At 41.4% G+C, this 26070-nt stretch overlaps 1 protein-coding gene across 1 annotated transcript in view; it reads right to left on the minus strand.

Annotated features, from left to right (window-relative positions):
- The window catches only part of ano1a (anoctamin 1, calcium activated chloride channel a), a 236639-nt gene that overhangs the window by 105904 nt on the left and 104665 nt on the right, over positions 1-26070 (minus strand). Inside the window, exons 6-9 of the mRNA XM_078220984.1 lie at positions 24812-24866; positions 13136-13187; positions 12351-12406; positions 11407-11448 (exon numbers count right to left, since the gene is read on the minus strand). Of these exons, the coding sequence (XP_078077110.1) occupies positions 11407-11448; positions 12351-12406; positions 13136-13187; positions 24812-24866 (205 nt within the window). The remainder of the gene's footprint in view (positions 1-11406; positions 11449-12350; positions 12407-13135; positions 13188-24811; positions 24867-26070) is intronic.

A 26070-nucleotide genomic window follows, 5' to 3' on the forward strand; every position in this document is an offset into this window, starting at 1 on the left:
GTGTCAATGGTGACTGCCGGGGGAGGAGGGGGCGGCAGTGCAGGGCCACTGCGTATGAGCCAATCTCAGTGCTGAGAGATTGGCGCAGGCAGTGGCCCTCTCAGTGCTATGCTGCTGGCCTCTCCAGCGGGAATTGGCCCCACCCACCATTTTTTTTATGATGTACACGCTAGTGACCTCTGCAGTGCATAGAATGTGGGAGATTCTTCTGAGCTCCCACTGAAAAAAAAGTGAATTGCTCCAGTTTTCTCACAAATTCGACACTTTTGGGGAGAATTCCGGCCAATATATTGTAAATAGCCCAAACCAGAATCCATCAATGCCCTACTTAGGCAATTGTCTGAAGGAAGATTTGCATTTATACAAGCATTTTCACAATTGGAGAACAATCACAAATGACTTTACAGTCAATAAAGTACCTTTGAAGGGTAATCATTGTAATGCAAGGAACATGATAGCCAATTCTCCACAAACAGCTATGAAAAATAATCTTTTTCAGCCGAGGATTTTGTTGATCGTGGGGAATTGGCCAGGACACCGGAAACATACCCCCTAATCTTCTACGAAACAACGTCTTGGGAACTTAAACATCCACCTGAGTGCAAAGTCAGGGCCCTGGTTTAATGTATAATGGCACCTCACCCATGTAGCACTCTCCTAGTATCACACTGAAGAATCAACCTTGATTTTTGTGCTCAGGTGTAGAGCTTGCATCCACCACCTTCTGACTCAGAGGGTTGTGCTACCAAGCAAACCATGGCTGGGACTGGAGACCAGTTGGACAACTAAACAATTGATATCCAGCTGGTATTACGTTTTGTTTCAAGCATATGTGCTCGAATCAATGTGCATTCGCACTCCCCAAAAGAACGTTTACAAATCTGACTATTTTGCTTGGATATGCTCTCCAGCTAACTGTGAATGCACTCGACATATTTTAACTGGCATTGCCCCTCGAATTCTTCTTGATTACTATTCACGGAAAGAAGAATTTTGTGTCTAAACAAAGACAGACAGATTACTAAAAAAAGGAATGGAAGGGACAGAAATAACTCCAATGCCGATGTCATTCAAGTGGTATATGCACTTGCTCTCTGTCCAGCTCCTGTGTTTACAGGATTAAGATCTTTATACAAAAAAAAAAATCACAATGTCTCGAAGCTGGAACTTGGATGGCTATTTTTTGTAGCAGTAAACTTCGCAGGAGCTCCAAGTTCAAATGGATTATGGCCGAGACTTTTCTTAAAGCTAGCACGGCACTCGTTCACCATTTTATAATAAAAGTCTTGAAAATATTCATATTCTACCTAGAGCCATTTCAACCAAAGGGTATCTATAACTGATAGTTATAACTGCTCACGGTTAGAAATAAACATTGCAAGTTTACCATGAACACGTTTGCTTCTATAATACATTCCGTTCCTGCAGAACGAGTGGTTATAATTTACTCTGAACAGCAATCCAATAAAGTAAAAACACAGAATTAGTAGCAAAGAAAGAGGCCATTTGGCCCAACTGGTCTGTGTTGTTAAGCTTTGAATGAGTCTCTTCCCACACTACTTAATTACTCCCTTCAACTTCCTGTAACCCTGTCTGCATTTCCTCCTGTTCCTTTTCACCCCTCATGCATTTAACTATTTTTGACCAAAAGCATCCAAGTTGTTCATCTCCAACAACTCTGATTCTACATTCTAACCATTCTTTTGGGAAAGAGGTTTCACCCGAAATATTTATTGGATTTATTGGTGACAAACTTCAACTTGTGGCCCTTAGTTCTGGACTCCCCATCCACAGGAGGGTTGTTCACGCACCTATCCAATCAGATTTCGTAATGTTAACAATCTTTCTTGGGTTATCTCTCTTCTCCAAGGAAAAGCATATTTAATCTTTCCCCGATAGTTATAACTGCTCACTGTTAGAAATAAACATTGCAAGTTTACCATGAACACAAAAAAAAAAGTGACCCTTTATTTTTAAAGACAGATGAAGAGAAATTTTCTCTCTTAGAGGGTCGAGTGTCTTTGGAACGCTCTTCCTCAAAAGGCAGCAGCAGAAGAAGCAGAATCTTTGAATATTTCTAAGGCAGATAGATTCTTCATTAACAAGGGGTGAAAGGTTATCAGGATAGACAGGAATGTGGGGTTGAGTTTACAAGCTGATCAGCCATGATCTTATTGAATGGAGGAGCAGGCTTGAGGGGCCAAGGGGTCGACCTCTGCTCCAAATTTGTATGTTCACATATATTATGGACAACATGTCCATAATTTCCTGAGTAGTCAACATTGCGTGTGTCTCATTGCAGGCCATTCCTGGAATGGCTTTTAAAGTTAGAATACAACTCCTTTAAAAGTTCACATCCCATTGTAGCTGAATTTCCTTGGTGGCTGCTTGGAACTCAGCTGATATGTATTTTTAGTTACCATGTTAAAATAAATGGTTAGCCAGGATCGTATTTTAAGAATAACAGAATCAAGGCAAGTTATAAAATGCAAAGTCTTTGCCATAAACTGTACTGGGAATGGGGCTGGTGAATTGTGAATACTTTGCAGCCACTTTGTTAACACTGCCTGTTCTTGTCAAATGATGTTCATCTGGACCAGTACAGAGATCGAGCAGACCTTTTGGAATTTGCAACGCTTCAGAAAACAGATCACTTAAATGATATATTGATATTTCCTTAGGATACATGCACTTTAAATGCCTTATCCCATTGAGATAATTACATCTGCTCCGAGACACTGACCCCAGAGGTACTTGGGGAGAATGGGAGGGAGGAGGTGGCACCAAGACTTTCTGGAGCCCAGACAAAACAATGTATTTTTTTTTAAAACTTACATTAAGTATGAGAAAAACATGATTTTGCTTGGCACATTACCAAAAAAGACTTTGAGAATGTTTTTAACTGCATTACTTCCAAATGCAGCTACTGTAGGGCATTGAAATTTTATTACAAACATCACCCTCGGCATTCAGTTCGTTCCCATCATTGGAACAAAAGGCTGTTGGAGGAGTGCCAAAGTTTCACAGCCAGCATCTGCTCTGTGAAGATCAGATCTATGAGCACCACAAGCTGTGACAATGACCCAGTAATTAGAACTCATCCGCAGTGTCCCACGTCACAGGAACAGTTTGGTATTCCGGATTGCTGGAATCTTGGTGCCACTTTGGTCAGTCTTGGCCACTGGAGCCTGCTCCACTTTTACCATCATCTCATTTAATTGTGGATCTTCCATTAACCAGTCTCTCCTGTCGCAGGCTTGTATTATTTCCGCCATTTCAAATCATCTCAACTTTCAGACCAAGAATTTCTTTCCCGTGCTTGTTTTGATCCCCGTTTTTCCTTGTTCTCTTCCTTATGGAACCATAGAATCCATACACTGCAGAAGGAGGCCATTCAGCCCATCGAATCTACACTGACTCTCCAAAAGAGCATCTTACCCATGCCCACCGCCCCTGCGCCCCCCCCCCCACCCCCACTGTTGCTGGCATCAGGACCCTCCCGACAAAGTCCCCTGGCGGACTCCCTATGCTTCCCCCTCTGACCAGCTCCCTGGATAGTCCCCCCCCCCCACTTGCCCGACCTTCCCCCTTGGAGAGCTCCCCACCCTATCTTTGTGCAGAGCTCCCCCTATCATGGCCCACCCCCACTCAAACCCCACCCCTTGGCTCTGCCTCTGGCACAGTTATGGTGCCCTACTGGAAACTGCCCAGCCATACCCACAACCAACCAGGGGTTTCAATGCCCTCCAATCCTCCCAGCATGGCCATGACACCTAGTCTTCACTGGTGGAGACCAGTAGTGATTCGTGCTGGTGTGATGTTAAGTGGGTGGGGAGATTCCAGGAGGCCAGAAGATGCCATGCCGGACCTGCTAACCACATGCAAATATAGTTAATTCTATGTAAATAGGCTTTGCGCTTTAATGATCCTCACCAGTGATCTTCCCAGCTTGCCATGCCGATTGACCCAGTGAGCCGGTAGGATGGCATGCCAAGCTGGAGCTGTTGGCACAAGCACTGTGCCAGCTCAGTTTAAACAGGCAGTGGTGGGCTACAGGGGAAGAAACTGATTTATAGGAGACCCTGAGGTTAATTTATAGGTAGTCGTGGGAACCACCACGACCAGCTGGGAGGAAATCAGCCCCTTTGGTGATGACAGAAGACCAGCTGCTAGTTTCAGGCTGCACTTAGAGGTTGACATAGAGTCATAGAGGTTTACAGCATGGAAACAGACCCTTCGGCCCAACTTGTCCATGCCGCCTTTTTTTTTAAAAACCCCCAAGTTAATCCCAATTGCCTGCATTTGGCCCATATCCCTCTATACCCATCTTACCCATGTAACTGTCTAAACGCTTTTTAAAAGCTAAAATTGTACCCGCCTCTAGTACTACCTCTGGCAGCTCGTTCCAGACACTCACCACCCTCTGAAAAAATTGCCCCTCTGTACACTTTTGTATCTCTCCCCTCTCACCTTAAACCTATGCTCTCTGGTTTTAGACTCCCCTACCTTTGGGAAAAGATATTGACTATTTACCTTGTCTATGCCCCTCATTATTTTATAGACCTCTATAAGGTCACCCCTCAGCCTCCTACGCTCCAGAGAAAAAAGTCCCAGTCTATTCAGCCTCTCTTTATAACTCAATCCATCAAGTCCCGGTAGCATCCTAGTAAATCTTTTCTGCACTCTTTCTAGTTTAATAATATCCTTTCTATAATAGGGTGACCAGAATTGCGCACAGTATTCCAAGTGTGGCCTTACCAATGTCTTGTACAACTTCAACAAGACGTTCCAACTCCTGTATTCAACGTTCTGACCGATGAAACCAAGCATGCCAAATCCCTCTGTCCACCTGTGACTCCACTTTCAAGGAACTATGAACATATACCCCTAGATCTCTTTGTTCTGTAACTCTCCCCAATGCCCTACCATTAACTGAGGAAGTCCTGCCCTGGTTCAATCTACCAAAATGCATTACCTCGCATTTGTCTAAATTAAATTCCATCTGCCATTCGTCAGCCCACTGGCCCAATTGATCAAAATCCCGTTGCAATTGGAGATAACCTTCTTCACTGCCCACCAATCTTGGTGTCATCTGCAAACTCACTAACCATGTCCCCTATATTCTCATCCAAATCATTAATATAAATGACAAATAACGGTGGACCCAGCACTGATCCCTGAGGCACACCGCTGGTCACAGGCCTCCAGTTTGAAAAACAACTCTCTACAACCACCCTCTGGCTCCTGTCAAGAAGTGGAGATGCCGGCGTTGGACTGGGGTAAGCACAGTAAGAAGTCTCACAACACCAGGTTAAAGTCCAACAGGTTTATTTGGTAGCAAATGCCATTGCTACCAAATAAACCTGTTGGACTTTAACCTGGTGTTGTGAGACTTCTTACTGTTCTGTCAAGAAGCCAATTGTGTATCCATTTAGATACCTCACCCTGGATCCCGTGAGATTTAACCTTATGCAACAACCTACCATGTGGTACCTTGTCAAAGGCCTTGCTAAAGTCCATGTAGACATCATCAACTGCACTGCCCTCATCTACCTTCTTGGTTACCCCTTCAAAAAACTCAATCAAATTTGAGACACATGATTTTCCACTCACAAAGCCATGCTGACTGTCCCTAATCAGTCCTTGCATCTCTAAATGCCTGTAGATCCTGTCTCTCAAAATACCTTCCAACAATTTACCCACCACAGATGTGAGGCTAACTGGCCTGTTGTTCCTGGGCTTTTCCCTGCAGCCCTTTTTAAACAAAGGCACAACATTTGCCACCCTCCATCAGTAAGTCACCAGTCAACTCCTGCCATTGGTTATCCAATGTGGCAATCATAAAGTCTTACTTCAATGCTTTTCAGTGTCCCAGTTTTGACATTAAATCTAGCCATCCTGGCAGTGATCCAATTGAGGCCCTTTTGTGGTCAATTAAGAGTCACCTACAAGCACCTCTGGGATTCTACCAGAGGTTGGGGGATGCCTAGTGTCCAGATTGCCAGGGACATGCCTCCTTTTCTGGTCCCCTGTACTTATCGATGGCCAGCCTCTCACTCTGCTCTTTGCCCATCTCGCCCTTCCCTTTTCAGCCTGTCCCCTATCCCCAAAATTGGAACTGCCAGCCTGGCCCCAGCAAGATCCAGGACTTGGTTCCATTGGTGTCTCTTCAGGTCACTGCATGCAGCCTTAGCATGGCCACTGCATCTAAATGGCAAGACTGAGATAAGAGAACTCCCAGTTGCTTCAGTGGCTGAAAGCTCTCTGATGCAGGACCTTCTCCCAGATTGATTGCAGGGGTGGATGGAGAGGGTGCAAAATGCTCGCCTCAAACTAATTAGCTTTGTAGTTAAATAGCTACAGGGCGAGTAAACCTAGTGGAGGCAGGCTCACTCCCACATTTTATACTGGGGTTGAGAACCATGTTCCCATTGTAAAATCCAGCCTTATAAAAAGGCGAAACATATTCTTCAACTTTCTAAAGCCCTAGTCAGATCCTATTTTGAACTCAGTTCAATTGTAGGATTGTTTATATTGTTCTCGGAAAGATAGGTGAGGATTTATAGGGTTCAATTAGAGGGGCAAGTTGCTTGTTTTTGAAGAACAAAGAAAAGAAAAGAAAATTACAGCACAGGAACAGGTCCTTTTGGCCCTCCAAGCCTGCACTGACCATGCTGTCAGTCTGAACTAAAACCCCCTATCCTTCTAGGGACCATATCCCTCTATTCCCATCCTATTCAGGTATCGTATCTGCTTCCACTACCTCCCCCAGCAGAGAGTTCCAGGCACCCGTCACCCTGTGTAAACAACAAACTTGCCTTGTACATCTTTAAACCTTGCCCCTTAAACCTATGCCCCCTAGTAATTGACTCTTCCACCCTGGGAAAAAGCTTCTGACTATCCACTCTGTCCATGCCTCTCAATCTTGTAGACTTCTATCAGGTTGCCCCTCAACCTCCATCGTTCTAGTGAGAACAAACTAAGTTTCTCCAACCTCTCATAGCTAATGCCCTCCATACCAGGCAACATCCTGGTAAATCTTTTCTGTACCCTCTCCAAAGCCTCCACATCCTTCTGGTAGTGTGGCAACCAGAATTGAACACGATATTCCAAGTGCGTCCTAACTAAGGTTTGCTTGATTTTAGGAGCCCAAATGTTTAAAAATGATTTTTAAAAAAAAGAGTTAATGCCATATACTAAGAGCCATTTCTTCGGCTGAGGACAATTACCCAACAACTGTAGCGACCATGACACATTTTTGCATCAACAAAATACACCTGTGGTACCCATTTGGAAACGGATTTCTTGCCCAATCTGGCTGGTCTCACCATTTCATTCTCAAGTCAATATCAAGCCCCAACTCCAGGTTTATACTGCAACTTCCTAGTGCAAAAGCAGAAAAAACAACTTGGCTGCCGCTGTTGTGTGAAAGCAGCATCCCCAAATTGGTGCAATGGGAAAATTGTAACTAATTTGACGTCATTAATGAAATAGCAATACAGTAAAAGTACCTTACACTAGTTGATCATGTTTCCCCAGACTCTGAAGCTCAAGAAAATATTAGCACCTTGGCTGTACAACACATCACATGCCAGGATTATTTTGCTGTCACCATAAACCAACTCTTTAAAAAAACATATGGCTCAATTTCAAAAACGGAGAGGTATGAGCATATTTAGGAGTTTTGTAAGGCAAAGTTGATTTTAAAAAGTCCATTGTTCATGCATACACAGCCTGGGAATGACCTCCTGACACAATTGAAAGAACCTAGTGATGCTCAAATTTGCTGTATTCCCTCCATAATAACAGTGGCTAACCTTCAAAAATATCTCATTAACCTGCAGTGGTTGGGACATCACAGTCACGCAAGGCACTGAATAAAAGTAAGTCCTTTCTTTCTTTTACAGAACAATGCACTGGATTTCTGTTGGTTGCTATAACATTCACAGCAACCAACCAGGCCATCTAAGGACTGGGCACTTGAGGAGTCATTATTTTACTCCTCTTGCAAGAGTTGTAAAGCATTTGCCCCTTTGAGCCAATGAACTCAGCAAAATCATTAACAAAATTTAAATTGGAGAAAAACATCTGGGCAGGAATTCTCTGACCGTTCACACCAGCAGGATTCTGCAGTGAACGGAGATTTGGCGGAGTGCCAAATTCTCCGTCCTTGCTTGCAGCAGCAGCGAGGCATAAACAGCTGGAAAATTCCAGCCCTGAAATCTAAAATGCTGAGGTGCAGATGTTGCATGTATTACAAGGTAAACACAGAATTAGAGACATGGTTTCAAATTGGGAGAGGTATTAGAGACTAGAAGATGCTCTCTGATGCAGGACCTTCATTTTCCCTTTGCTTCCATCTGAGAAGTACACATGTGGAAGCTATCTGCCAATCAGCCTCACTGAAAATGAACCATTCAGGTCTCTGACCAGGAGAAAGGTTGGGGGTTTTCTATGTGGTCAGAGATGATCAAGAGCTTGGCCTTTCTATAATGGGTTCCTATGTTGCTGTACCAGACAAGCCAAGTAAAGGAGACATGGGAATGATAAATAAAATCTTCTGGAACTTTTCTCGATTACCTTTGGGGATTGGGGAGTGTTTATGCAGAATTTTCCCTCAGGAGATTGAACAGGTGATGTACACTGATGGACCTACCAAATATTAAGCTGATGTTTCTTGACACCCTAGCTATGACTAACACTATATTCTGCACCCTCTTCTTTCCTTCTCCCTTATGTACTCTATGAAATGGTATGCTTTGTCTTTATAGCACACTTTTTACTCTATCTCAATAGATGTGACAACAATCAAATCAAACAGTCCATGTTGGAAAAATCTCATGGAAAGCTGTACCTTGCTGCACTGTGTGTCTAATCAGAATGCACAATGTTGAAAAGTCACCTTCGAGTAGTCTGGTATTGTGTACACATTCAATTACCCTACTACAATAGATAGGCTGAAGATAACAGTAATTTTAAGTATAAAAGGGAGATGAGCCCAGAACAAATTTGAGAAGCTTCATTCCTACAATCTAAAGAGATGTTTAAGATAAGATATGCCAAAATTTTAAATCAGTTAGAAAAGATGAACAATATTTATTCAGAGGTAAATCAGACTAAATACATCAACATGTATTTCAGCACGAGAAAAAAATGCCCACTGAAGGTAAATTTGTACTTGGATGCTAGGGTCTCAAGTTGGCACAGCAGCATAGAGGGGCCAAATGGCCTGTACCCCTCCTAAATGCTCTTTTATATTCTGAAAGGTCTAGCTAAAATAATTTGGAAGGAAAAAAATTGCAATGCAGGAGAGAGAGAAAACATTGCATGGAATAACATTGAGCGGACAGTACAGAAACAAGCCAAACCATTCATCCCAACCAATCCGTGCCACTGGTTATGTCCCACTCAAGTCTCTCCCTCTTCCAATTGCATCAGCATAACCCTGCATTCCAATCTCCCTCACGTCCTTATCTAGTTCCATGATCTGTGTTATTGGCCTTAAACACTCAATTGTGGTATTGGGTTACAAACCCAAACCACTGTTTGCGTAAATAAATTGCTTTTCAATGTCTGATTTATTAATGATTACACCATGTCGATGGCTCCTAGCTTTGCTCTTTCTCTTAAGTGGAAAGACTGCTTTGACCAAAACCTTTCAGACTTTTAAGGAACTTACTGGCTAATGCCTCAGCCTTCTTTCCTAGAGAAAAAGGATGGAGGCTGTTCATCTGGGGGTACACAATCTCTCAGTTCAAGCATCCCCCCCCCCAACAAATCTCAATTACGTTAGTATCCTCACCTGTAAAATAGCAGTCAGAACTGTACACAGTGCTCCAAAGTTTTGTACAAGTTTAGTGTAACTTGCCTGCTTTTCAATTCTCTCTGCGGAACTAAACCCTAGTGATGGTTTGCTTAATTTAACTCACCTTGCTACTTTTAATGCATCTCTACCCACAGATTCCTTTGCTCCTCTGCCCCATTTAGATTCTTATTTTCATGTAAAATCGGTGATCTCCCTATTTTCTTGACAAAAATACAATATCTCACCAAGGTTGAAATTTAATTACCCATTATTTTCTGTTCTGCATGCATGTTGATGTTCTTGAAATGTCCAGTCCTCCTCAGTGTTGACTGTACTACATCAACCCCCAAATTTGGGGTTAACCACAAATTTAGAAAGTATATTTTTGATTTCATTTAATCGTTCATCTAAATTCTGCACAGTGGTCCCACCTTCTGTCACTGAGTAGCCACCCTTTGCTCCTCTGTTTTGTCATTTAGAAAATTGGCCATCTATTCTACTACCTGTTCCCTGATTTCACTCTGACCTTATTCACCATTTATGCTGATGCACAAAATGTATAGAAATGTGTGGAACACCACATCACATTTGATGACTCTGACCAACTAGCGCAGATAATTCACGTGTTCAACTGTCATGATGCCAGCTTTAAACTCAACAATACTCATGTTACATTAGAACAGAGTCCATCACGAGATGGAAAAAATGTTGGCACGAGAATATGCCCACATTAGTGTACTTGGGTGTCAAGCTCAACCTGGGCTTACTCCAAATTTAATTTTGCAGTGCCACAGTATTATTTCTATAAGTAAAGTTGCACTATAATACTGACATTCTCATACAAGTTGGATACCTCATTGACAAAGCTCCATAAATAAATCAGCGCGGTTACAGAAGAGTTTAACATGGTATAGCCTTATACTTTGCTTTAGAAATTCCAGCACAAAACAAAATTGTTCTCCTACCCTGAACAAGAGTTTCATCTCTAACTAGCCCAGTATTAGCATCCAAATCTCAAGGATACTCTACAACTCTCACAAGTGTTTCAAGGTATATTTACTGTAAAATATTGAATGATGGCACCATTCATAGACTCAATGGCAAAACTCCTCACAACAAGACAATACCTCTTAATACCAGCTCAGTGGCACGCAGTGGTTGGCACTGCTGCCTCAGTGCCAGAGACCTGGGTTCAATTCCGGCCTTGGGTGACTGTGTGGAGGTTGCACGTTCTCCGTGTCTGCGTGGGTTTCCTCCCACAGTCCAACGTGGTTAGGTGGAATGGCTATAGCAAATAGCCTCTTAATGTCCCAAAATGTGGGGATTAGTGGGATAAATATGTGGGGTTACGGGGATAGGCCCTGGGTACAATACTCTGTTCGAGTGTTGGTGCAGACTCAAGGGGCTGAATGGCCTCTTTCTGCACTGTAGGGATTATATGATTCTAAATGCTAATGACTCATCTTAAGCAATGTAATGACTGAAACTACGAAACCAATCAAAGTTATCAAATTCAATTGGAAGAGAATCGCTTCCTCAAACATTTAAAAATTCAAAATTCCAACACAAGCATTATTATAATATTTCAAAATCCCACTTACCTTCCTATCATTCTGCTCTGTGGGATCACCTGAATAATGACCCTATAGGAAAGCAAAGAAATTGCATTCATTTTCCACCTCCATAGATGTAACAATAGTAAAACTGCTTTTTCAAAAGTTTTAATTTTCCAAATTTACACAAAATGTACTGAGCAGAGAACAGATCCACCTGTATGAAGGGCACATAATGAACTTAGCAGAGATATTCCACAATTAATTGCTCATCAGTGAAGAGGCCAAGAGGAGAATTAGAAACCTTACTACAGGGATTTCAAAAATACACATGCAGAATCCTTCAAACATGCTTGGGAATAAATAGAAGCCTGGAAAAAAGTGTTTACTAATCCACAAGACTCAGCCCTCTAGAGAAGGCTCCCACTCAACATCCACCCACGATGAACAGGTGCAACCAAAGAACAGCCTGGTTACAATGTCAAAGTATAAGTATAACATTGGAAATGACACATCATAAAGGGCAGGGAAAGGGGCGATGAAATCAGTAGATCAGCGAACTATAGCAAACCAACAAAAAGGATGGGTCCCCAAAATCCATATGTCCAAAAGGAATACCTTTCTTACAAAATAGCACACAAAAAAACAAACTTTACTAAACGTCCTGTCACTTTATCGACTGACAGCTTGAAGATTGTTCTGAAAACTGGTAGTTGCCTTGGTTCCTTATAAACCCCAACAGTTGTTCAGCCAGAAAAGCCAGTAATTATCCTATGGTGTTTGACATACATTTGATTCAAACATGACCTTCAGCTAGGATTTCATTAAGCTTTGATCTCCCATGGCTACCCACTTTCAACATTTTGTACAGGTCAGCTTGGGAACTAGTAACTTGAGCCTCACTTCATTTGACACTTAGTCAAAGTTTGTGTCACAAAGAATGTAACACATTTTATTGCCTATTATATCTATGATAGCTCAGTACTACTTACATCATGTAGAGGATAGGCTGCAGCGTAAACTCCACTAGCAATAAGACTGGTGATCCCTGTGATAAAACAAATGCTGGTGAACTGAAGTACAAGGTTAAGATCTTGCCATGTGCTGAAAACTTCTGTATCATAATTGAACTATTCCTGTGCATGGAAAGGAGAAGGAACGCGAGTGTGAAAGAACTATTGTGAAGGTATCTACCCTTTCGCAGTAGCTTGAGGATATGGATCACATTTTCCACAGCCCGGCAGGAAGGTCTTGCCAAAGACTGCCAAAGCCCAGGAGGAAGAGCACAGGTCAATTTCAGAAATGCGTAGATAATCGTGGCGGCACGGTGGCACAATGGTTGCACTGCGGCCTCAGTTCCAGGGACCCAGGTTCGATTCCTGGCTTGGGTCACTGTCTGTGTGGAGTTCGCACATTCTCCTCGTGTCTGCATAGGTTTCCTCCCACAGTCCGAAAGACATGCTGGTTAGGTGCATTGGTCGTGCTAAATTCTCCCTCAGTGTACCCAAACATGCACTGGAGTGTGGCGACTCGGGGATTTTCACAGGACCTTCATTGCAGTGTTAATGTAAGCCTACTTGTGCCACTAATAAATAAACTTTAAATTTCAGGAATATGCCAGCTTCATTTTAACTAGTATCTACTGATAAAGTTACAGGGCTTTATAATAGATGACATTTGAACAGACAATACATTGGTCCCAATGGCTCTCTAAGTGCCTATCTGGAGATGAATTACATTGTTACATCTTTCTTTTAAAGGAGGAGGGAAACTTTACCCATGCTATATTTTGCTTTGCTGCAAGTTGTTCTTTTCAAAATTTCATAAACCTAGGACAGAAAAGAATATATTATTTCATAATGAAGTTATTGCATTTTCTGTATGAATCAAGTGTTACAGATTACTTAAAACACTATATAACAGCATCAGCGGTTAAGTCTACAGTTTAAGTCACCTTTCCAAAATTTAACGCATTCACTCAGGCAATATTTATAAATGTTTCACCAGTTTTCATTCATGTTTGATCCTTGGGTGAGAGATTAAGTATTGCACTTTTCAATATTAACCCAAGGAACTCTTAATTCCCGACCTTGGTTCCCTGTTTAGTTTCTTCACTTGGTTTGATGGAGACCGCCATCTTGTTGTTAGAGAACCATCATTCAAAATTCTAAGTGATAACATTTTTCTTTCAAACAAACATGATAGCAATGTCAAAATCTTTCTAGGATTATTTTAGTTAATTTATACCAGCTACATCACTCAATGTTATTGGCACATGATTTGAATATTGGACTCAATTTTGCAGTTAGCGGCAAAGCAACAGTGCTTACTGCTGACCCTGGAGAAAGCTTCCCCCAAATTTCCGCTTTTCCTGACAACAGTTTGAACCTGGCACCAAGTCAGAAAGATCTCCGCGCATCCAGCAACTGTGAAGTCAGTAAGAAAGGTGTGCAGCCAATCATAATGCAGCATGCATACAGTCAGCAAACCAGGAAGTTTCAGACGGTAAAAGAAAAGAAGATTGGATTCAGCCGCTAAATTAGAAAACTTTCAAATAAAAAGAGTGGACAAATTTGACATTCAAAAATGTAAAATGCCAGGGTCAGAGCATTGAACAGTAATGATGAATTTAAACACTAAAAACTCAGCTACATACATCATTCATCATGCAACTTTTTCATGGTGTTTTGCAATGAGACTGGCCTCAATGAATTGATTGCTTCAGGATTGTAATCAGGGTTGGGGAATGGGGGGGGGGGGGGGTGGAGGAGGAAATCACAGCAGGCCACCCTCTTGAGCAATCTGCAGCCCTGGGACTCCAAGAGACTGAGTGAGTTATAGGGAGAGATTGGACAGGCTAGGACTTTTTTCTTTGGAGCGTAGGAGACTGAGGGGTGATCCTTAGAGGTTTATAAGATCATGAGAGGCATGGATAGGTTGAATGCACTCAGTCTTTTTCCCCAGGGTTGGGGAATCGAGAACAAGAGAGCATAGGTTTACGAGGGGAAAATGGGAACCCGAGGAGCAACTATTTTTTTTTTTATACATAGAGGGTGGTATGTATGTGGAATGAGTGTGGCCCACAAGACATTTTGTTGACTATTGCCCATGCACAAGGTTGCCATATTCCGCTGATGTGTGCGTAGTTTTTTTCCTACTGATATGACTGAAGTGATATGCATGTAAAGCAAGGGCAAGTGAAGTGAGGTGCATGCCGATTGCTCACAACATTGACTGAGAGCTGTGCGTTCCCTCTGCATCCAAAGTGTAAATATTTATTTCGCTTTTACCATTTGAAGTTGACGACAGTTCTAATATATAAATGATTAAGCATTTTCATTATGAAATATTATGTATTAAATGCATTTAATCTTATTCATAGAGTCTAATTAAGATACAGTTAAGTGCAAGATAATATTCATAGACCAGATTTCAAAATAGCCAAATTTTTCAGAGTCTGTACAACAGAAAAAAAAATGGTAGAACAGCTACCGTGTGGTCCAGTTAATTTCTAGAATTTAGGATTTAGTATTTTAATTAAGCTCAGTCTCAAACTACATAAAAAAAGATTAGTAGATTATGAATATAGAATACAGTGCGATTTCATACAAGAGAGTCAAGATTATTAAAAGAGCAAGATGGCCTAGTGGTATTATCGCTAGACAATTAATTCAGAAACTCGGCTAATGTTCTGGGGACTGGGGGTCAAATCCCACCACAGCAGATGGTGGAATTTGGATTCAGCAAAAAAAAAAATCTGGAATTAAAGAATCTACTGATGACCATGAAACCATCATCAATTGTCAGAAAAACCCATCTGTTTCACTAATGTCCTTCAGGGAAGGAAATCTGCCATCCTTACCTGGTCTGGCCTACATGCGACTCGAGAGCCACAGCAATGTGGCTGACTCTCAGCTGCCCTCAGGCAACTAGGGATGGGCAATAAATGCTGGCCCAGCCAGCAACACCCATGTCCCATGAATGAATAAAAAAAACAACATGTTAAGGTTGATCATGAGAAATGGATTCTCATGTTGGGGGAAATCCAGAACAAGGGATAGAACCTTAAAACATAGGCTAGGCCATTCAGGACTCCTTCACACAAAGGGTATTGAAAATCTGGAATTCCCTACCTCAAAGCTGCAGAGGTTGAGTCAATTGAACATTTTAATTTACAATAGCAGGGCTTTTGTTAGGCAAGGGTATTAAGGGACAAATTTGTTAAGTGGAATCAACACATAGATTAGCCATGACCTAACTGAATGAGAGATTGGGCTCGAGGGGCTGAATGGCCTCTTGTCACTATGTTCCCTCAAGAAGAAAAGACACAGCAGCAAGAGTTCACGAAAGGCCTAAAGTTCTCAAACTCTGGAGATGTGGCTTTCAATCTCGCAGAAGACCCGAAGCAAAGGTGAAGACACATGGGATCAAGGAGGATATGACAAATTAGGGAGAACTGCTTTTCACAATAAAGAGGTTAATCATAAAAGGGACTATTTTAAACTTCTTTGGGATTAGTAAGGGAGGCCCATCGGGATCTAATCTGCAACCTTTGCTACAGGGTAATATTACTAATGCTCCTGAAGATACTGTAAACATATTTAATTTTCTTGAGGATCCAAAAGGTCCGTGGGAAAGCAAAAGCATGTTGAGAAAAGGGAAGCGGTCAAAGGAAATAAACAGCCCAGGCTGATGAGTAACAAATGACATCCAGCTTTGACTAATGTAGGGCAATGCAGTATGGATAATAGATACAGCAAAAGAAAAGTCTCTTCAGCGAGGGTTTGAAAATTTTGAAACAAGGAAATTGACAACTAATCAAATGAGATAGTGTAACACATTATGTGGGAAAATTTAATAGACATATCCTGATATATATGACACCACATGCACATACAGGTCTAAAGTATATTCAATCCATGTGTGAGGGAGAGTTCACAATAGCAACATCAGAAAAGAACAGGGATAAATTACAACTTTCCTTAAGTGAATGTTGTAAAATTACTTTTGCGCATAATAAATTTTAATCAAATTTCACCAACCAGAAACAGGCACTGACCTGCCCATTACTCGTCTGACTAGAGTAAAAATTCCTGTAAACAACATGAAGCTGGGAAATTACAAAAATAGCTTTTTCCCCCCATTTTTCTTTAAAAACAAAATCGAATAAATACAATCCCATATGGTAGCAATCATCATCACACACCCACAGAACGCCTACTGCCTGCCTTCCTTTTTCCAAAGTATTTAAATGGGGGCAGGAGCAGATAGAAAGCCATAGCTTTCACAGGTCAACTAATAATCTCCAACAGATGCTACTCAAAATCTTCTGCTGTCTGAAGGAGGAAATAAAGAAAGGTACTATAGAAGAACATTAGTCTGCTTTGCCAGGCCACTGTTCAGCATTAAGGGAGGTGATGGGCGAGAGGAAGAAAAACAAAAGGGAAAGAATAAAAAGGTATTTCAGTCAGGAAAGAATTGTGCCACCAATATAACATATTCCCATCATGTGGTCAACCATTTTAAGATACGCCCAACTCAGTGTGATTTCAAGAATAAATTAGTAATAGTCCTTGGGGCTAAAGAGGATCAAGGGATATCAGGGGGGAGGGTGGGGGGTGGGATCAAGATATTGAATATGATCCATGATCAAAATGAGCAGGTTCAAAGGGCCGAATGGCCTACTCCTGCTTCTAGTTTGTGTCAAAAAGAATCAGGCACCAAAAGTTTAATCCAGCCATCTTCAGAGACTCATTAGTCAAGCTCATTTTGTAGGCATAAATCAAAGCATTGTCTGACCCTTCACAATCTCAAGGTACTGTGTATCCCACAGGAGTGTGTCTCTGTCAGAAAGTGAATGAAGCAAAATAAACAGCCATCGTTAATCATGACAGTGGACTGACTTGCCTTAATTTAGCAGTCGACCGACTCAAGCACGGCCTTCAGAGTTCTGCCATGTGGATGGAAAATTATGCCTCTTGGCATTTGCCACATACTTAATGAACAACAATTATTCCCTTTTAATTAATGCCCTTGTTTAGGCAAAGAGGCACAACAGTACTTTGAAATACAAGGGATTGCTTTTGCAGCATGTTTGAGCACTGGTTGAAGCAACAATCAAAAGAAAGCAAAAAAAAGTATTTGGGTGGGGCGTGGTAATGGAGGGGCATAGCACAGGACATTAAAATGTTGACAGAAACTCGAACAGGAATTTTATTTCAGCATCTGTCATGGGCTCAGTTGCTAGCATTCTTGCCCACATCAGAAGTCCCAATCCAGAGGCTTTGAACATATTACATCTATGTGGACACTCTAGAGCAATATGGAGGGAGTGTCAGGCTGTGGGAGGTGCCACTTTTTAAGATGATGATGATGAATCAAGGCCATGTCTACCCTGTGGATATAAAAAAAATTCCACAGCACTATTTCAGAGAGGAACAGGGGAGTCCTGGCTAATATTTATGCTACATCACTGAAACATTTAAGGGTATTTGATCGTTTTCATCTCATTATTTATGGGAGTTTGCTCCATCTTGTATTGGCTGCTGTATTTCCTACAGCTGTGAATACATTACAAAAATAAAACAACTTCACTGGTACCTAATCTAGCCTGTTTGTGAACTTGCATCAAAAATACAGATTCATGTCATACTGACCATTCCATCCTCTCTTCAATGCTATAACTACAAGTCTGTAAATGTACAATTAGATATCCGCCAAAATATTATGTAGGTAATTTTTGAAGCCCAATGCATGATCTCACGTTAGCCAGGTAGGTTATTGCATGAGCAGTGCTCCTTATATACCAAACACAACTGCCCTGATTTTCCAATCAAAATCATGGTGAAACTAAGGGCACTTGTAATTAATCGTATGCAACTTTAGGTGAGGGGCATGTGCACAGTTAAACTCAAATACCATTCTGGTGCCAGTTCTGTCAAATTGCCATTTCACTGGCTGGCTCACCATTGAAATGCATGGAGTGGTGCAAGGGTGTGTTTTTTGTAAATACAAACAAAATCACGCCACCAAAAAAATGCCAAATCTTGGCCATTTCAGTCTCTCTATCCATTTAATGGGGAGGCCTCATGGTGCAGTGAGGGTGACGTCCCTACTTTTACCTCTGGACTCCACTCCCACCCCAGGTCTTGACCAGGGAAGGTGTGTTCATAACATGGCCAACAGGTTGAGTATCAGCTTTTAAATCCTTCTAACAAATGCCAATGGTAGGTGGTAAGAGTGGGAGAGCTTCCTGATCAGCCATGTGGTGGAAAGAAAATTGGAGCCTCTACCAGCAACATGCATGTAGAAGGGCACATTATAGCAACTTGGACTCAGAGTGAACTGTAACACACCCACTGTCTTTTTAAATGATGTAGTTAGTGTTAATGACCAAACAAGCTCTACAGCACTGAAAATTAACAATTGCACAAGTGTGATGCTTCATTCCTTCTCCATTTAATTGTTGGAGATTAAAGGAATGAACTTTTACTTTTTCTGGGTTTTTTCCCCCCCTCTCTCTCAATCCAATTTTTCTTTCCCAAAAAAACAAATTACTGTGGATGCTTTGACGAAGAGTCATCTGGACTCAAAACGCCAGCTCTTTTCTCTCCTTACAGATGCTGCCAGACTTGCGGAGATTTTCCAGCATCTTCTCTTTTGGTTTTCTTTCCTTCTGCCTGACATCGAATCGATGCGACTTTACTGCCTTTGCAGTCCTTGTACTAATTTCACACTCCTTCAATCAAAGTGGTTAAGGTCATACACAGAGGGAGAAATATCACTGAAGAACGTCCCATGGGCTGTGCCAGTAGCAGGACCTGGTACTGCCCACCTACATACTGTCTCCACCATGCTGCCAGCAGTGCTATACAAATGAATTTCTTCCCCCACAGTTGCTGGTCCTGTTCACTGAAGTTCTAAATGCTTGGTTTTCCCTCGTTCACTCATTCAGAAAATTGCCACACTGTCCACACCCATTGACAAGGGTCACCACTGACCAGAAACTGAAGTGGACAAGCCATATGACTACTTTGGCTACAAAAGCAAGTTAGAGATCGGGATTCTGCAGTGTGTAACACCTCTCCCATCTCCCCAAAAGCCTGTCCAGTCTAGAAGACACGGGATCATGAAGAATAAATCAGAGGCGGATTCAGAATGAAACACACTGTGCCTAAGCATAGGGTCTCGACCATCTAACCTACACATCTTGGGACACTGAGGGGCAATTTAGCATGGCCAATCCACATAACCTGCACATCTTTGGATTGAGGGGAAACCCATGCAGACACAGGGAGAATGGCTGTGTGGCGTTTGCAGAGTCACCCAAGGCCGGAATTGAACCCAGAGCCCTGGCGCTGAGAGACAGTGATAACCACTCTGCCGCTCATTTGGTGTAGACTAGAAAGACACATTACCATATGTTCATGCAGTTTCAATAGGGTTATTTATTGACATTTCCTTACTTTTATTATGCCATTATGAATGGTTGGCCGAGTTTCAAAAGCCATCAGTAGGGGGTCAGAATTCACAATTTTATAACCAGTTTAACAAGGCTAAATCAATCATTATCATGTGGGATCCACATAGAAATTTGTTTAGGCCACTCAGATGAATCTTAGTGTGTAAATCAGAAAAGGCTAGTATGCAAATAATTAGAAAAGTCAATAGAATATTATTCTTTATTACAAAGGGAATTAAATACAAAAATAGGGGGGTTATGCTTCAATTATACAGGGCATTGGTGATACCACATTTGGGATACTGTATAATATTGGTCTCATTAATTGAAAAAGGATGTAAATGTATTAGCACTTCAGAGAAGGTTAACTAGACCAATACCAGGAATGGATACAGTTTCTTATGATAAAAGTTTGGACAAGTTTGTAGCCACTGGAGTTTAGAAGAGTAAGAAGTGACTTGATCAAAAGCTTTAGGATCCTGAGGGGTCCGAATAGGGCGAATGTAGAGAGAATGTTTCCTCTTGTGGGAGAATCTAGAACTAGGGATCTCATGCTTAAAAATAAGGGGTCACCCATCTGTGACAGGTGAGAATTTTCTTTTCCCCCTCAGATGGTAGTGAGCCTTTGGAACTCAATTCCTCAAAAGACAGTGGAAGCAGAGTCTTTGAATATTTTTTTTTAAGGTAGAGCTAGATAGATTCCTGATGAGGGAGTGAAAGGTTATCAGGGATTGGCAGGAAAGTGGAGTTGAGGTTACGATCAGATCAGCCATGATCTTATTAAATGGCACAGCAGGTTCAAGGGCCAGAGTGGCCTACTCCAGCATGTTCATACATTCAAGATTATCCAGTTGAGGAGATTTAAAAGTTTTGAATAGATTTCATGAATGGGAGATTTTCACCAATTTTCACACTGTTCTTGAGGTCTGCCTATATTGGATTATGGCTATGAAGGTGGGTGGGAGCATGGGAGAGGAGGATGAGAGATGGGAGGAGTGAGGCTCAGGGGGCCTAACAGTTTCTAAGACAACTGGGCTGAACTTCGAGAAAGTTGGGCTTTCTAACTAGCCCACCCGGTCATGCAAACTTTCAGGATCAGTGGGTCAGATTACTACCCTCCCCCAGAGTGAACATTGAGTCTAATGAAGACCTTTAAACTTAGATGGATCTGCAGGGTTTGGAAATTTCCTGACCCCGGCTGCTGCCTCCATGATGAAAATTTGTTCTTTAGTCCTAAAGTGTCTAAACCTCACCTTGCCATGGCTTCATCCCTCCTAATCTATAGCCTCTCTCACTGAAAGACTGGTTTCTGTCACTCCCCTCTACCTTTACTTCATTATTGGCCATTGAGTCTTCAGTAGCCTAGATATGGTCTTGCTCTGAAAACCCGTCATTATACCACCTCCTCCCCCCACTTCTGACATAGAGAAGTTAGGCTGAATGGCCTCCTTCTGTGCTGTAATGTTTCTATGGTTTTTGAAAGCTCTCCTTCAAAGCCACCTTATTGACCAACCTGTTGGCCACCACTCCTAACATCTTAACTCCTGAAGCATCCAAGGACATTTCCCCCCTCAAGTTAACAAAACAATTTTTTTGCTGTTCATTAGCATGTTATGTTTTTGTAAGGACGTACTTCAGTTCCATATTCCAGAACAATTGCTCACCTGGTTCTAAAAATATGACAGCCGTGTCCAAAAATAAAACGGAACAAAACTGGAGAGAGCAAGATGTATGCATGATTCATTGAACACTTTGTATTTGCCAACACTACTAATCAGCATCATTTAATCTCTCAGATGGGAACTCTAATTAGAGAGCAACCATCTCCAATCAATAATAAACTTAAAAATATTCTTGCCACCAACCTCGTTCTTGCAGCTCCAGCTGTGGTAGGGAATATCTTATGTCCATACTAACTGCTTATTCTTCAAGTGGTAGCAAACAAATTAAAAAGGAACACATTCCCTAGATTAGCCCGTTCCTCAGCTTCTGACATGGTCATTTGGTCCCAAGGATTGTAATCATTACAAGTGGACATTCCCCATATTCTGGAACAATAATAGCTGGTTCTCCTAACAGCCCATCCTCAGTAACTGGAATGGCTCCTATCACATCGAGAGGAATCTGCTAGGTTGAAACTAGTCATGGTTGGTACTGAAAATATCCAATTCAGGTGTTGAGGACAAAACCTTTGGGCAAAAATTCATCATTTGAAATTCACATTCCAGTTTGGCCATTGTTCATTTATTCCTGTTCTTTTGCACTGTTACGTTTGCCCAAAGCGTCATGGGACATCCATTGTTAAATGGTTTTGCGTCAATGTTACATTTCCCTCTTGACCTTCAGGGAATCATCACTGCATCATTTTTTTTAAACCGATAAAGCCAATGGACAAACTGTCAACGTAAACCACATCTCCCAATATAGATAAAATTCAGTAAACATCTCCTAGCTGGCAGGAACCATTCTCTCTTTTAAACCTATATTTTAAAACTTTATTTTCAGATGCCCTTTCACCAAAGGATGCACATATGACATGTTGATACTCTGAGACCAGACTTGATAGAAGATTATCTCCCATCAGTAAATTTAGAATCAAAGCCATCATCTTGTTCTGGGCAGTCAAGATTAGTTGACCTTCATACCTTACATAGTGCAGCATAACCTCACTGTTGATTTTCCCCATTTTGGATATGACTAGGCATCGGTCAAAAAGTTGAGACACAGAAAATTGGTTTACAGTAACTTATCCTCCCCTGCTTGGAAAGCACAGGAAACATGCTGCTATTTTATTTCCAGAAGAGAAAGTGTTGGGAAATCTCAGCAGGTCTGGCAGCATCTGCAAGGGGAGAAAAGAGCTGACGTTTGGAGTCCAGATGATCGTTTGTCAAAAGGTCATCTGGACTTGAAATGTCAGCTCTTTTCTCTCCTTACAGATGCTGCCAGACCTGCTGAGATTTTCCAACACTTTCTCTTTTGGTTTCAGATTCCAGCATCCACAGCAATTTGCTTTTATCTGGTATTTTATTTAGTGTGCTGCAAATCATTTACATACAAAATTGATAAATTAACGCACCCTATCTAGCATGTTCCTTATAGTTGTCATGTCTTGTATATCGTGGTACAGACACGATGCAATTTTCTGGAAGAGGTGAAAACTCAAGCCAATTCAGCAAATCAAATCTGAAAATTCATCTAATTGAAAATAGGCCAAAAGTTCACAGTGACCTCATTCATATTGCAGAGTCTATACCTCTTGGACGAGGTGATCTCTATCCCAGACAGAAACCAGTCTAGATCCCCCTTGAAGAATACAATGAATCAGCATTCATTCTATAAGTCAATAACTTATTTCATTGGTCTGGAAAAAGCATGACCTTACATCCAACCTTATTCTGTCTTTCGCTAAATTGCAAGTGTGACCATTACTGCTACTTAAACTATCCGGTCAAAATAATTAGCTCACACAAGATCCCTAATTTCCTAACTGCTTGAGTCTACTCTTCTCCAAATATACCAGTCATGCTTTTTGCAGTTGCATTACATGAATAACTAAGGCACTTGCCCAAGAACCAATCTCGTGGCCCTTTTCTGCACTCTGCCTCAACATGCCCTCACCACTTGGAGATGAAAACTGGACACAAAGCTAATCGAGATCTCAGAGCGTACTATTACTGTCAACTTGGGTAGGGAATGTTTGTCTATCCTAGCTTCATAACAGTCAGCAGGTTGAAATGCTTATTCAGAAGACATCGGACTCGGGAGTGTCTTACTACTGAATGCTTTCGTTATAATAGTACAGCAGTCATTCTACACAAGCAGGTAAACATATACAATGGAGTCATTCACACGAATAAACTTTTACAATATCAATGTTTATCATAGCAAACAGAACACCGATTAAAAAGCATCAAGACACGAGTCATGCAATGGATGTTTTTTAAAATTTTTTTGGAAGTTGATTAAACCTTCCCAAGGGACGTGCCTCAGTGTTTGAACTAATCCGCATGCACTTGCATTTTAGTTTTGCTACAATTCTAACAATAACTTTTCACTAATGAACTGAATCAGAATTAATTTTCTCTGACATCTGCACAGGAGATCAATGAATCACAATCCCAACTGCAGATTAAACAATCGAATAGTTTACTGGTTCACATATTCATGGCCAAAAAACACTTGTGTCAATAAGATGATCATTGTTGGGCTCTCAGTTCAAAAAAAATGCGTATTTTGTAATTCTATCTTTTTACATCTTGCTCCTGGAGTTATATTTTTTTAAGACGATAGAATTCTTCCATTCAATCCAGAGACAGGACATCAACAAAGCTTTTCCATGCTAATTTCTGACTAATCTACAGCATCCTAGGTGATCAAGTCTTGAAATCTTACTCATGCTGAAGCCAGTGAGTACACCAGCTGAGACTCAAATTCATACCCTCGTTTTCCAAGTAAGAGTTAAATATTTTGTCCGTTCCAATGTAACCTTTATTTTTCAAAATTTTATGCAGCCAGGTCATACACAGAAGTTACCTTGGAGAGCTGCACAAAATGGAGATCATGTAACGATATCAAAAAGGACTGGCAGTGGTTAACACTGCTGCCTTATAGCAGCAGGGACCCAGGTTCAATTCCAGCCTGGAGTGACTGTGTGGAGTTTACGCATTCTGTGTCTACATGGGTTTCCTCCGGTGTCCCCCACAGTTCCAAGACATGCAGGTTAGCATGGCCAATCTTCCTAATGTCCCAAGTATAGTGAGGCAAATGTGTGGGGTTACAAGGATAGGGCAGGGTGTGGGCCTGGGAAAGATGCTCTGTCGGAGAGTCAGTGCAGACTTGATAGGCCAAATGGCCTCCTCCCGCACAATAAGGATTCTATAAAGCTGCTGAGATGAGGTTGGGTATGTGTTACCTGTTAGTAAAAACAGAAAATGAAGTTTGCAAGCTATTAGTGACCCAAATTAAGCTTCATAATAAAATTTCAATACTCACTATTGTGCTTCTTGTTGTACTGCTGAAAAAGCTATCCTTATCTGAAAGATCAAATCTAAAAGGTTGTAAAGGAGTAGTGGGGGGGGGGGGGGGGGGGGGGGGCGGAGGAGAAAGGGAAAGAGAAAGATCAAATATAATTAAACACGGCAGCAACATTTATAAACATTCAAGCTGTTGTCCAAGTTCTGATAGCACTCATGAATTATTAGATCTTCAAAATCTCTGGGAAGTTGAGGGTTATTGCCCCATTAAAGAGTTCATACCCCTTTGTACATTACCAATTTCAAAGTTGAGACATTACTACTATTTGAGAATCATCTTCCTTAGGACATGACAGTGATCAAACAAGCAATAGAAAATTATCCACAATTTTTGGGACGAGACAAAAGTGGGAATCTAGATTAGATTTTACCCCAGGGATGGGAGCAGGAAAAAGGAAAAGTAATATATGGGAGATGAGCTTTTTTTTTAAAAAAAGGAACCAGGAAAACCATAAAATGATAAACAATTGAATTTCTTTCAGCCTTTGCAAACATTGGTGATAAACTGCAAAATGATCTGCACAAAAGATGTAGGCTAGGCTGCACCTCTGGAGCAAAGAAATCTTTCATTCAAGCATTAATGTTTCAATTGACATGTCAGCTGGCAAGATGTTATGAGTAAAATAAAAGCAAAAATACTGCGAATGCTGGAATACGAAACAAAAACAGAAAAATACTGCAAAATCTCAGCAGGTCTGACAGCATCTGTGGAGAGAGCTCTGACAAAGGGTCATCTGGACGCGAAACCTTGGCTCTATTCTCTCGCCACAGATGCTGTCAGACCTGCTGAGATTTTCCACCATTTTTCTGAAGTTGTCATGAGTACCTATCATACAAATAATCTTGGAGGAAATCAATGTATTCACTCAGATTTGTCACAATGCTTTAAATTTTGTAAAAAAAAAATGTTCAAATTTAACTGATGGGAAATTTTGCAATTTGAAATAAAATAGAACAAGCTACTTAAAAATGCAAGGCCACCTTTCAAGATGAAGGTGAAAAAACAAACAAACCACTCTCAGGGGAGCATGAAGAAATAGACATTTCCTATAATTCAGAGACCCATCAAAACTGGTCACGGTCTCAGGGAGAGACATTAAAATGCAAAGGACTGGATATTAAAATGGCTGCCGCAGACAGACCCACCCAAAACCTCTTGGAAATACACAATGGGTGAAGTGGAACAGGCCAGGCTGCAGGCACTGCAGACAGATTGCA

This window comes from Mustelus asterias, chromosome 9 (genome assembly GCF_964213995.1).
Source record: "Mustelus asterias chromosome 9, sMusAst1.hap1.1, whole genome shotgun sequence".
Taxonomy (NCBI): Eukaryota; Metazoa; Chordata; class Chondrichthyes; order Carcharhiniformes; family Triakidae; genus Mustelus; species Mustelus asterias.